This window comes from Budorcas taxicolor, chromosome 20 (genome assembly GCF_023091745.1).
Source record: "Budorcas taxicolor isolate Tak-1 chromosome 20, Takin1.1, whole genome shotgun sequence".
Taxonomy (NCBI): domain Eukaryota; kingdom Metazoa; phylum Chordata; class Mammalia; order Artiodactyla; family Bovidae; genus Budorcas; species Budorcas taxicolor.
In genome coordinates, this window is record NC_068929.1 from 66,871,552 (window position 1) to 66,885,428 (window position 13,877).

General features: G+C 43.2%; 1 protein-coding gene across 1 annotated transcript in view; it reads left to right on the forward strand.

The window, feature by feature from the left end:
• Nucleotides 1–13,877, forward strand: part of SEMA5A (semaphorin 5A) — a 359,057-nt gene that overhangs the window by 42,506 nt on the left and 302,674 nt on the right. Inside the window, exon 2 of the mRNA XM_052659173.1 lies at nt 10,332–10,431. Coding sequence (XP_052515133.1) covers nt 10,332–10,431 — 100 coding nt within the window. The remainder of the gene's footprint in view (nt 1–10,331; nt 10,432–13,877) is intronic.

Below are 13,877 nucleotides of genomic sequence, written 5' to 3' on the forward strand. Positions count from 1 at the left end.
GCCATTTCGTCCTCTAGGGGATCTCCAGACCCAGTGATCTAACCCATATCTACTGTGACTGTTGGGTTGGCAGGTGGATTCTTTACCACTGAGTCACCTGGGAAACCCCAATAAATAAATACAAATAAAATTTTAAAAAATTGCTGTCTTTTATGTGTTAGGTTTAAAAATAAAAGTGGAAATAAAAGATACTTTATCTTTCATAAAAAAATTGGATCATTTTTCTTTTACTGATATAAAATATTTTAATTTACCTAATAGGATTTTATTGAATATTTTGGTTTTATTTTTTTAGAAAATTTTGCATCAGTGGAACACTTTGGTTGTTTCCTATAGCAAGATCTTGAAACCATTATTTTCTTCTTTACTGTGGTATTCAGTGTGTAATATACGTGTCTGTATGTGTATATATTCTTATATCTCTTCATATATACTTAGGCAAATACATATGTGTACACACATATGTGTATATATGAATGAACTTATGGATGCCTGTATCTAGATATAAATATGTACAGCTATAGATATATGTCTGTATCTAGATATATATGTAAATATATACTGATTATGGGCCATATATATATGCATTATATATCTGTGTATGTATATATGCATGATAGACATATGGAAATACACATACACATGAATCTGCCAATATGTGTTTGAATATAGAAATATATACCTAAATCTGCTGCTGCTGCTGCTGCTAAGTCGCTTCAGTCGTGTCCAACTCTGTGCGACCCCATAGATGGCAGCCCACCAGGCTCCCCCGTCCCTGGGATTCTCCAGGCAAGAACACTGGAGTGGGTTGCCTTCTCCAATGCATGAAAGTAAAAAGTGAAAATGACGTCGCTCAGTCGTGTCCGACTGTTAGCGACCCCATGGACTGCAGCTTACCAGACTCCTCCGTCTATGGGATTTCTCAGGCAAGAATACTGGAGTGGGTTGCCATTGCCTTTACCTACCTAAATCTAGACATCGATATTTTGGTCCCTTAAAATGTGACAATTTGGAAAGCTTTATGTGCTCATATAAGTTCATGGTTTTCCAGTGCATGGTTTTCCACTGGATGTCCTTCTGGGACACAGGACTTGGTGTTTCCACTTTACCACTCATGGGCTGTTACTCTGGAATCATGTTACTTCTTTGCCCTGAGTTTTATCAACTATAAAATAAGGGCTGTATGAATTGTAGGACAGTCAATATCATGTCCTACTATAATTACTTTGATTCTGGGTCGTAGTTATTTTTAAAATAATTGAGGTCTATACATTTGGGGAAACAAAATTAATTGGACATTTTCCAGCCTTTCTACAAAGCTAAAGTAAAGCATAGCATGTTTGCCCGTGTAAGTTAGCTGCTGTAACCATCACCTGCCTTGGAAACACCACAGTGAAGGAGATACATGTTGCACTGTTGGGATCTTCTTCCCCTGGACGCCTGGTTACTGTGGGGGTGCTGGCTTCTTTCTGCTTTCTTCTGGGACCTTCCATCAAGTTCTGCCCTGCCTGCCAGGCAGCCTGCACTGAATCCTTCACATCCCCCATCAGAAGACCACCACCAGTTCCCTCCTTTCCAACTCTTCTCCCTTTTGGTGGGTGGCGACCATGTTTCTACTAAATTAATCCACTCAGATAGATTACTAGGTGCTAAGGATTAATGTACTCTATATACGTTCTTTGGAAAATTGATTTTTAATTTGGACCTTATGGAAATATTACCTTAGTCTGTCTTAGGTTTAAACTCCAATTAAACTCCTTCCCCACTGTGTTGCATTTGGCAAGATGTTTTATTTGTCAAAATCTCAGAGATTTTTATTTAAAAAATTATTTCTACCACAATGATTATAGCCTTATAGGATTATGTACACTAAATGTAATAAAAAGCTTTCAACGTTAAAGGCATCTAGGATAGTTCAAACATGGAAAATATAGATAGTTTTTCAAAAAGTATAAATAAGAGACATCAGTTATTCTGATTCACAAACATTTATGCTTGTGAATTTGCATGTTTCCTCCAGATGACATTTTTATTATTATAATTTTTTTTTTTTTTTGATCTGCTGCTGAACAACCACAGACTTGGGGGCTGAAATCTATGATAATCACTTGAAGACTTTCAGACAGGACTCAGGTCTCAAAAGCCTGATTGTATCTTATTCATGGGGGTGAACCAGGGCTTGGAGCTGCCATCAAACCACTCCTTGAAGTGACTGTTCTGCGTTGCTTTCTTCTGAATGATTGTTTGCTGAAATAGGCCTGAAAAGGCAGATGAGAAAGGGTTGGAGAAAAATGGAGACAGAGGAGTGAACAGCCCAGGACTGCCATGCTATTCTTCTTCTTAGGGCTTTTTAAAATTCCACTCCTCTGTTTTCCAATCATGTTTTGAGCTCAGATTGCATTTGATAGAATGGTTCATGTAATGCACTGAAGCTGAAAATGAAGTCCATGGCGGGGTGATGCAGGCCAACTTCAGAGAGTAATAGGTGTCTCTGAGGTAGGATGGTTCTTTCACAGCCTGGGAGAAGGTCAGACAGGGAGAGCCTCCACATGCTAAGCTCAGAGTCCGCCCTGCCCTTTCCCCCCGCTGGCCATGCCCAGGGGTGTGCCCTCTGGGGGAGGTGAGGACCCCGCTCCTGCACATTTGGGACAGTGTCCTATACCCCCAGATCAGAGTTGAGTGGCTTAATCTGCTGAGAAGTCGAAAACATGGCTTCCGCCCTGCATTTTCATTCCAGAATGTTCTTCATCCTGTAAAGCAGCAAATAGTTAGTGACATTTTCTCTCCCTCTTCCTTATTTATATCACAACCCTTGAATCATAAAACCTCGAGGTGGCACTAGTAGTAAATGATCTGCCTACCAACACAGGAGACAGAAGGGTCAGGGGTTCGACTCCTGGGTGGGAAGATCTCCTGGAGAAGGAAATGGCAACCGACTCTAGTATTCTTGCGTGGCAAAATCCATGGACAGAGGAGCCTGGCGGGCTAGAGTCCATGGGGCTGCAAAGAGTAGGACATGACTGAGCACACAGCACAGGGAAAATGGTGAATGCTTTTTTCCTATAGATCTTAACATACAGATCATCATTATTAGTAATACCAACAGTAAATACAATTAGGGTGAAATAAAGTGAAAGTCGCTCAGTTGTGTCCAGCTCAGTTCTACCCCATGAACTATACAGTCCATGGACTTCTCCAGGCCAGAATACTGGTGTGGGTACCCTTTCCCTTCTCCAGGGGATCTTCTCAACCCAGGGATTGAACCTAGGTCTCCTGCCTTGCAGGCAGATTCTTTACCAGCTGAGCCACAAGGGAAGCCCAAGAATACTGGAGTGGGTAGCCTATCCCTTCTCCAGTGGATCTTCCTGCCGCAGGTATGGAACCAGGGTCTCCTACATTGCAGGTGGATTCTTTACCAACTGTGCTATCAGGGAAGCCCAACAAGTGTATTATTTACTAAACTTAGTGGGTGGCAGTTTTTGCTTAATAGTATAAAGCAATGGGAGATCTTCCCAACCCAGGCATGGAACCTGGGTCTTCTACATTGTAGGCAGATTCTTTACCTTCTGAGCCACCAGGAAGCCCAAAGCAATGGTGATAAACTCATTTTCAAAGTGCAGAAGTCTTTGATTTTTCTTTCTTCCTGTTATTTTCCAAATGTGTCACATAGGAAGCTACATTTCAGGTGCACTGTAGTTTGAGTTGAGTGTGGGGCTAAAAACCATAGCTGCAATACTAGAAGCTGAATATCACTCCTGTTGATCTCAGCAAGACTCGGTTTGCTCACCTGTAATAGGGTGGGTGGAGAAATACACGACTTAATACATGCGAAGTGCATAGGATAGCACCTAGCAGGTGGCGTATAATATTTAAATGTTAGCCCCTTTTGTTAGCTACTTTACCAGTCATCATGTTATTAGCATTATTATTATTTCCATGTGTAGTACTAGATATAGTTTAAAACCAACATATAACTTATTAGAATTGGAAACAGTAGGCCTTGATTTGCTCTTTTCATTTCAAGATATGTATGTTGCAACCTGTGCCTTTCAACAATCTTTAGCCACCATCCCCCAGACCCATCCAGTTTAGCCTGTGACTCAGTTTCCAATATGGGTTTCAAGTTTCCCAAAGAAGTTTTACCATCCTGCTTTCCTAGTTGCTTAATTGACTAAGGTTTGAAGGAATGAAGACTGAAACTCAGGCTACCCAGAGCCACTCTCCTCCTTGGAGGTTGCCCACAAATCAGCTTGATCTGCAGACAGTCTGCTCTGAAGCCTTCAGCCCATGGAGGAGCCAGGAGTCTGATATTTGGACTGACTGTCAGGTTTTGGACAAATACTGTTCTTCAACAGCAGAGTCTCCTGTGATTCTTACTTATCAGGCTCTAAAAGGCTTTCTTAACATACAGTCATCACTAACTTGGACAACTTTAGAGTTTTTGCTTTAAAAAAAAAAAGTAACTTTTACTCCTTTTTCTTTTCGTTCTTTTTGGTGGGGATGGGGGTGGTGATGAAAATGCCAACAAAGGTCCGTCTGGTCAAGGCTGTGGTTTTTCCTGTGGTCACCAACGGATGTGAGAGCTGGACCATAACGAAGGCTGAGCGCTGAAGGCTGAGCGCTTTTGAACTGTGGTGTTGGAGAAGACTCTTGAGAGTCCCTTGGACTGCAAGGAGATCCAACCAGTCCATCCTAAAGGAAATCAGTCCTGGGTGTTCATTGGAAGGAATGATGCTGAAGCTGAAACTCCAATACTTTAGCCACCTGATGCACAGAACTGACTCATTTGAAAAGACTCTGATGCTGGAAAAGATTGAGGGCAGGAGGAGAAGGGAATGACAGGGGATGAGATGGTTAGATGGCATCACCAACTCAATGGACATGAGTTTGAGTAAGCTCTGGGAGTTGGTGATGGACAGGGAGGCTTGGCGTGTTGCAGTCTATGGGGTCGCAAAGAGTTGGACACGACTGAGTGACTGAACTGACTAACTGAAGAATGAGGAAAGACAAACTTGAACAGAGTTAAAGTAGGGAATTTATGTCTGCCAGTTGTTTAGACCAAATTTAGTAATACTGGTACATGTTCATGAAAGGAATCATTTTTTGAAGCTGGCTACTTTAAAAAATTGAATCAGTACACTTCTACTAGACTGTTTTTTTGAACTATATGTGGGTGCCCATAATAGTATTAAGAGAAGGCAAATATGAATCATCACAGCTAATTCTGTGGCAGAAAGTCACTGCCAGAGGCCATATTTCAACAATCATGTTTGTGTAATGAATAAATTAGCTAAGATGATTAATATCAAATATTAAAAATATATATAAAATATTCAATTTGCGTTTATAGATTTAATGGCACTACTTGACTTTCAAACAGTGGTCCCATTGGCTGTGATATTTAAGTTCCATTTCATCCTATGGGTCTTCCAGCAAGATCAGAAGAAAGGGATGGTGCAGAGGAGGGAAGCTCATCATTTGGGGAAAGTGAGATGCGTTAAGAAAGTCAGTGTCCCTGCGGATGATGTCTCTCCCAGACCCCACGTGCTGTGTGCCACCCTCGCTACCTCACTCTCCCTGGCCTTTCTTTTGTATCCAGTGAGCTTGTTCACACCACCTGCCCTGGTGATCTCTCCTCCCCTACCTGACTTGACTTTGTTCTCTCATAGCTCTTCTTATGCATCCATAACTATTCATTTTCTGTGTCCTTAGAAAGCAGCATTGATGAATTTTTCGTGTTACTGTGAAAATCCATTATTGTGGTGCTGAACGCAGCTAGTAGATTTTCTGATGTCATGTCTCCAGAATAAATCCTATACCATATGAATTTTTGTGTGTTTGTGTCCGTATCTCTGTGTGTCAGATGCTAATCCAAGTATTTCCTTAGGAATGTGTCCAGCCCAGTTCTTAAATGAGAGTTGCCCACACTTTTCATTTTTCCATAATGTCCTGTTCAACCTCAGTATCAAATTTATCAAGATCATTATAGCCTCCAAACTGCAGAGAGAAGAGAAGCTTTATCTCTTTGTTTAATCTCTGAAATAATTTATATGAAATTGGTCTTAGAGGTTCCTTAAGCAGTTGGCAACACTTGCTTCTAAAACCAAGCCTGCAGCTCTTTTTAACATACTGCACTTTGGAGTTTATTGTTTGGGTGTTTGAAACTGTAATCACAAAAGAGTGTAAAGGAAATGTGTTTTAAAATATTTTTTTAAATGCAAGGAGTATGCATATTCATATAGGGAGAGGTGAAGGAACCTGGCAACATTGGAGACAAGAGCAGATAAAAGAGGTAAACTAGGGAAGGGATTGAAGAGGAAGCGATGGTGTTGCAATAAAGTTGGAGGGACTGGTCTTTGAAAAGGCGGATGGAACATCATGATTCTGATTTCATAGAGGAATTTGACAGGGTGGGTATTGATGCAGGCATTTTTTCAGCTGGAGAGATGGACCGGGGCAGGAACTTCCCATCTAGGCCCTCATGGCCACCAGTAGAGTAGAAGGCCATGCGTTATGCAAATTCAAGATATTCCGACCTTCTGGAAGAACACACAGGGAAATCAGAAAAGAAGGGAATGTATGTATTGCCCAACTTTGATCCAGTGTTAACCATAAAAATATATAGTTTTAATGGGTGAGTTCATTAGACAGTTAAATAAGGAGAATTGAATAATATTGAAAGAATGCTATGATGTGAACTCATTTCCCCCTCTTAACATGGTCCTTTTTATTTACTTGAGGTTGCTTTAGGAAGTAATGTAAGCACTTTCCTGTTGTTCAGCATAGGTACCAAAGCCTGGAATATGTCTCTTCATCGTGTTCCTTTGGCTACTGTCTTCCGATTCTTCTCAGTGAAAAGAAAGGTGAATACATGATAGACCAGTTGACTGATTTTCTTCCCCCATCTTTTCATAGCTTTCTCTCCATTTATGTTGCTCATGTTTCCACTCCTGGGACAGAAGTGTCAGCTCTTGGCCTTCTGCTGTCCCCTCACACCACCTAGTCGCCCTCAGTGCCTTGGATGTGGCACGTATGCCCGGCTTTGGCAGCTGTGAGTTTGGAAGGATGAAGCCTTAGACGTTAGCCTTAGACTGTAGTCCTGGCGGGACTCCCTGGTCCTGGGTTTTCTATCTGTAGGTTGAGCCTCTGGAACTAAAACAACTGTTTGGACACTTCTAGGTCTTAGAGATGCTTAGCAATGACTGGCTCTGAAGTCAGTGTCACTGGAAATTTTTCATGAATGACATTCTACATGGTTGTCCCTGAAGCCATTCAGTTCCGTTCAGTTCATTTCAGTCACTCAGTCGTGTCTGACTTTTTGCCACCCCATGAATCGCAGCACGCCAGGCCTCCCTGTCCATCACCAACTCCCGGAGTTCACTCAGACTCACATCCATCGAGTCAGTGATGCTATCCAGCCATCTCATCCTCTGTCGTCCCCTGCTCCTCCTGCCCCTAATCCCTCCCAGCATCAGAGTCTTTTCCAATGAGTCAATTCTTCGCATGAGGTGGCCAAAGTACTGGAGTTTCAGCGTCAGCATCATTCCCTCCAAAGAAATCCCAGGACTGATCACCTTCAGAACGGACTGGTTGGATCTCCTTGCACTCCAAGGGACTCTGAAGCCATTAGCTTTCTCTAAAACCAGTCTTACCCCAACATCTATGTCTCACTCATCATATTCTCCTCTTCAGTGAATCTCAGAACTATTTTTCTTTTCATTAACTCATTCCCTTTGGCCTCTTCAATTAGTTATCCGGCCAACCAGACTCTCACATCACATCCTCGTTGCATTTTCATAGCCATTGCCTAAATTGTATCAGTTTTAGTTTGTAAAGCTGATGTTCTTGCCTCCATTCAGTCCTCTTTTCTGCCTGTCAATGCCCCTTTTGTATTCCTAAGATATTTGCTTTGTGTGTGAAGTGCTTGCTTGCAACCTTGTCAGAGCCTTGCTATCACAGGTGAGGTCAATTCTAGACTTTTTAACCTGGAAGTGAATTTTTTACAGTTATATTTCAATGTACCTTTCCCATCATTTCTTGAGTTGCCATTTCATTTCCCTTTCTCTTTTCTCTTTTTTCTCTTTCTTTTCAGTTTTAATTCTCTTGAATTCACTTGCTTATTCTTACTTTTTTGTTCCACACATTCAGTATCACTCATCACATTCAAGTTACTGTACCTTAGTGCTGCAGGCATCACAGTGAGCAATGTGGACCCAAGAGCCTTAGGAATCATCTCCTGCAAATAGAGAAACTGAACAGGGGTCCATAGAAGTGAAGATGAGCAATACCAGTTATGGCCACTGCTAAGTCACTTCAGTCGTGTCCGACTCTGTGCGACCCCATAGACAGCAGCCCACCAGGCTCTGCCACCCCTGGGATTCTCCAGGCAAGAGCACTGGAGTGGGTTGCCATTTCCTTCTCCAGTGCATGAAAGTGAAAAGTGAAAGTGAAAGTGAAGTCGTCGCTCAGTCGTGTCTGACTCTTCGCGACCCTATGGACTGCAGCCCACCAGGCTCCATAGGATTTTCCAGGCAAGAGTACTGGAGTAGGTTGCCGTTGCCTTCTCCATTATGGCCACAGGGGGCATCAGATCTCCCACGTGGCTCACTTGCTTCCTCTAGGACACAGGTGTTCTGTCAATTTCTGGTCAGATCTTTCCTTTTCTGGTTCCTAAGGCCCCTAACATCTCTCCTTTCTATGTATGAATATTTCCTGTAAACCTGCAAATAACTGTAAAGATCTTTTATCTGTGGAATTCTCCAGGCTAGAATACTGGAGCAGGTTGCCATTTCCTCCTCCAGGAGATCTTCCCAACCCAGGGATCGAACCTGGGTCTCCCGCATTGCAGACAGGCTCTTTACCATCTGAGCCATCAGGGAAGCCCTGTATCTATAGATACTGTGTTTAAAGAAGATATTAGTCCTGGTTCCCTAACTAAATTAGAAACTCCTAAAACAGACTATTTATTGACAGCTTTTTCATAGCTCTAGGACCTTGTACTTATTTTGCTGCAAATAAGTATTTTTTAAAAATAGACTTGCCTATAAAATGAAAAACCTTATATAAAATACTAAAAAGAATCAAGATACAGTATACATTAAAATTTCAAAAACTAAATACAGATCTCTGTATAACTCAACCTTGGTTTGCTTTAAGTAGACTAGAACTTTTCAGTTCATTTCATTCCCCCCCTGCCACTCCCTGCCAATAACTGATGTTAGAGAATTCTACATTTGTTTCACAAAATAATTGCTTGAAAATAATCTTCCTCCTTCATGTCAACAAAGGCCTTTCTACAGGACATGTCTTAGGACAGGGGCATATTAGATCTGTTTTTAGCATCTGTTTTTGTGGAATGAGATTATTTCTGTGTGGCACAGTTGTTTCCTCAAACCAATAGCTGTGTGGATTTGCCCGTTTTCATGCCCCTGTTTCATCTGAGTGATGCCACTCAGAATATTAAACCCAAGGAAAAAGACAGTCAGATCAAGTGGTTAATTGTCAAGGATAATGATCAGGTTCCGCACAACTGGCAGGCAACTCCCTGAAGACTTTTTTGGTGAAAGAAACCAGCTAATGAAAGTTGCAAAAACGGCTCATAAAGCCGAGTTCTCGCCTTTTCCAGTACTGTCATGTTATAATAGCTGGACTCTAGGCTGGAGGTCGCCTCATAGGAGTTAACAGAGCTTGTTAAAAAAAAAAAAAAACAACAGTCTGAAAAGAGTGGCTGTTTTCTGATTTTCCATAGAAAAAATGTAAATGAGGTCAGGAGTTACTGTGAATTTCTCATCCAGAAAGGACTGAATGTGTTTAACTAGTCTAATCACGGGGCTTACATTGAAACTCACAGGCCAGGGAAATGGAATGTCCACGTTGGAAGAAGGCAAATGGTGCTCCTGTGTTTGTCCTTTTTCCGTATGGAGACTGTTGTGATTTCTCTACTTCTGTGGCCCCTACCCACCAGGCTGCACAGGAAATGGTCTTGTTTGCATTTGGTATTCCTCTGATGAGCCCTGTGAATGTTGTGTTAACGTCTGCCCAGCCCGGATCCTATAGGAACACGCACATCTGGCTTGTAAATCACAGCCCAGCCTTGGCGTCTTGCTCCCTTTTTACTGGGTGGCTGTCCTCTGTGTTTTACACGTTCTCAGTGTGGATTTTGTGACATCCTGACAGAAACCTCCAGTGACCCCCAAGCCATCCGTCGGGGGACCTCCAAATCCTCTCTGAAATGTAATGTTTGCTACCTCGTGTCCATTCTCTGTGGGTCCCTGGAGGGGGTAAAAAAATATTCATTTTTATCTTCTTATTTATTTATTTTTCCTGTTTAGAAATTGGCCCCTGGTTGCGGGAGTTCAGAGCGAAGAATGCTGTGGATTTCTCGCAGTTAACATTTGATCCAGGACAGAAAGAACTTGTTGTAGGAGCAAGGTGAGAGATCTGACGTTTTGCCCTTGCAGGTATTTTCGACTTCATTTTACGTCTCTGCAGTTACACGCGAGCATCCCTGCCGGAGTTGACGAGTGCTAAGTAATAGTTCATCTCAGAATGAAGTTCCATGTAAGAGTGTCATGAACAGGCTACTTCTTTTTTTTTGAACATGCTACTTCTAATAGGAGGACTGCTACTCTTTATACCCATGTGCTGGGAGTTGTTCTAACATGAATTAATTCAGTATTTTTTTCCTCCTATGACACCTGAGAGGTAGGTATTATCACCATCCCTGTGTTAGAGATGAGGAAACTGAGGCAGAAATTGGATAAATATGTTACCTCGGAGACACGTTTATTATGTCTAATAACAAATGGTCCCCGCTTTCAGACCCAGACCGTCTGCTCCAAACAGCATGTTTTTATTTCTCAATTTAGCACAGTTCTTGAGAACAGGAGGCCTTGATGTCCATTCCAACATCTGTTGCTATCTTTCTTTGTGACCTCTGTTATGCTGATTGCCAGTCAACTGAGAATTCAAGGGAGTTGCTGTTGTTTATTTCTTTTAAAGAGCCCATGCTTCTGAGTCCAAGTCAATGCCTGACCTTCCAGCTGGGCAGTGTGGCCACTGGAACCCAATCAGAACAGATCTAGTCCTGTATTCCTGACATTCGCCATGACTTCCTCAGAAAACGTGCATCCTCCCTGACTTCAAATCACCTATCTTGTCAGTGTGTTTTGAGACTGGTGGAGATAAAATATTTTCTATTCATCTCTTAGGAGAAATGATGTAACAATGTTAAGAGGTGATTTGTGGATTTGAACTCTTCTGGCAGCCAAGGAAAGTACTTTGGGCAGAAGAGTGAGTGCACATTATCTTTTTCGGCCAAATTTACTAGCTGATGAAATATACCTTTCATAGCAAGAGTGGTTGTGGAATTTCTACCTGAGTGCAGCTAAATCTGGCTTAGGCTCTGAGCACCCTGGACGGACACAGAACAGTTTCTAGAATCACTACATTTGCTCTCAGATGTTAAGAAGATCGTGTGCATCCACTTAACACTTGAAGACTTGAGATGTGCGGTTGTCGCTTAAATGAGTAGACAGAGTTGGCTTAGTTCCTGGCACTTAGCGTGCCACTGGCATCTCTTTCAGTGTTTATTGAATGGACAGTGAATTTGGGAGGGCTTACGTGGGGTTTTTACTGCCTTTAGGCAACTGGCACTGCAATGGGGGTTTCTGATGCTGACTTTCATCAAATTCCATCATTAGGAGCCTTGGCCATACATTGCAGGCCTCTGGAATTTCTCTTCCTTTTGCATACCACGGCCAAAGTCATCTTTTACAAATACCCTCCTCAGTCGCTCCTTCTGGAGCACATACAACTGGTTTGCCTTCACGTATGTTGCAGAAATATTATTCAATCCAGGAATCATCTGTTAGCTCTTTGGTGTGGCCTATCGGAACCTCTGGCTTATGGTCCTGCATGCCAGAGAGACACACACATCATTTTTATTCTCACATAGTCCAGGCATGTGGAATTATTTACGTTGCCCACAACTAGAAAATGTTCATTCTCTTGCCTCTGGGACTTGATACCCTCTTGTGCTTTCCTGGATTATTAGCTTGCCTCCAACCGCCATCCCAGGATACCCATTGGGGGAACCCCTGCTCCTTGCAGGGATCTGGCTCTAGGGCCCGCCTCTGGGCCTGAGCTGCCATGTTCCCTGCCCTGCACAGTCGGCCAGCACACCGGCCACCTGCCTTCCTTACTGCCCTTACTGTATTATTGTTTGTCACGTTTCAACGCTCCCCTTCCCCGTTGTCAGATGGTGAAGTACTGCATGGTGGAGGATGTGTCTGTCTTTTTTCCCCCAAGCTTTAACCTTCTTATACTGGGGTATAGCTGGTTAGAGCTTCCCTGGTGGCTCAGATGGTAAAGCATTTGCCTGCAATATGGGAGACCCAGGTTTAATCTCTGGGTCAGGAAGATCCCCTGGAGAAGGAAATGGCAACCCACTCCAGTACTCTAGCCTGGAAAATCCCATGGACAGAGGAGCCTCGCAGGCTACTTTCCGTGGGGTCGCAAAAAGTCGGACAGGACTGAGCCAACTAATTAATTAATTATTATATGACTTCCCTGGTGGCTCAGATGGTAAAGCGTCTGTCTACAATGTGGGAGACCCGGGTTCGATCCTTGAGTCGGGAAGATCCCTTGGAGAAGGAAATGGCAATCCACTCCAGTACTATTGCCTGGAAAATCCCATGGACAGAGGAGCCTGGTAGGCTACAGTCCATGGGGTTGCAAAGAGTCAGAGCTGGTTAATAATGTTGAGATAGATTCAGGTGAATAGCAAAGGCACTCAGCCATACATATACAGGTATCCATTCCCCCCCAGACTCCCCTGGCATCCAGACTGGCACGTGATACTGAGCAGAGTTCCCTGTGCTATACAGTAGGTCCTTGTCCGTTTTCCATTTTAAACATTGCAGTGTGCTCGTAACCTGATCTGTCTTTTCTTGTTTCTCTAAGATGTAGCACAGTTTCTCTTTGGCTAGAAGTTCAAAGATTTCTGTTGATTCATTGTCTGTATTTCCAGGATTTGACTTGGATATGTCTGCATTTGGTAGGACACTTACGGAAAAGGGAGTGGGGTTGTAGCGCACTTATTCAGATGCCCAGATTTGCGCAAGGACACAGTGAGCAGCACTCTCTAAGCCCCGAAGTTTATCCTTAGAGCGAATGGACTCTCACCCTCAGCCAAGGGGAAGAGGTTGCCGGCTGGCATAGCAGGTGCAAATGTGACCCCAACCGGTGTTGCAGAGTCCTGCATCTCTCATTCCACTCCAGCTACCTTTGGAAATAGTGTTCCTGTGAACTTGGCTCAAAAGACTCTCCATTGTTTCTGGGCATCCTTCACGCTACAGGGACACGGCTGCCTCACATACGTGCCGACACTCTGCAAGTGGTAGGCTTTTGGTCAAGGACACAGATTTCTCCTAATGCGGATATGAGAAGCCCCTGAGAAAACTAAGATTTGGAAGAGACATCACCATCATTCTGTTCTGGCTTCGGACAACACCTGAGAATTGTTCCCGGGGAACTCCTGTTCCTGACAGTCTCCATCCCACTATGGGTGGAGGGATCGATCCCATTATTCCTTGAGCTCTCCATCAGAGCCTGCCTGAAGGTTTCCTACTCAGTGTCCTTGAAAGTCTCCATTCTGACCTCCCTGGAGGTCTCCATCCTAGAGTTTCTCAAGATCTGCATCCATCTTCCCTCAGCACAGTCCCAGCCCAGACGTGGGAGGGATTGGACTACCCACTGAATCACCCTGGCATATACTATGGCATAATGACCAGGAGCAATAGCATTGCCAGACTTAGCACATAGAAGTCCGGCATGCGCAGTTAAACTTGAATTGCAGATGAGCACCCCTAGGAGCA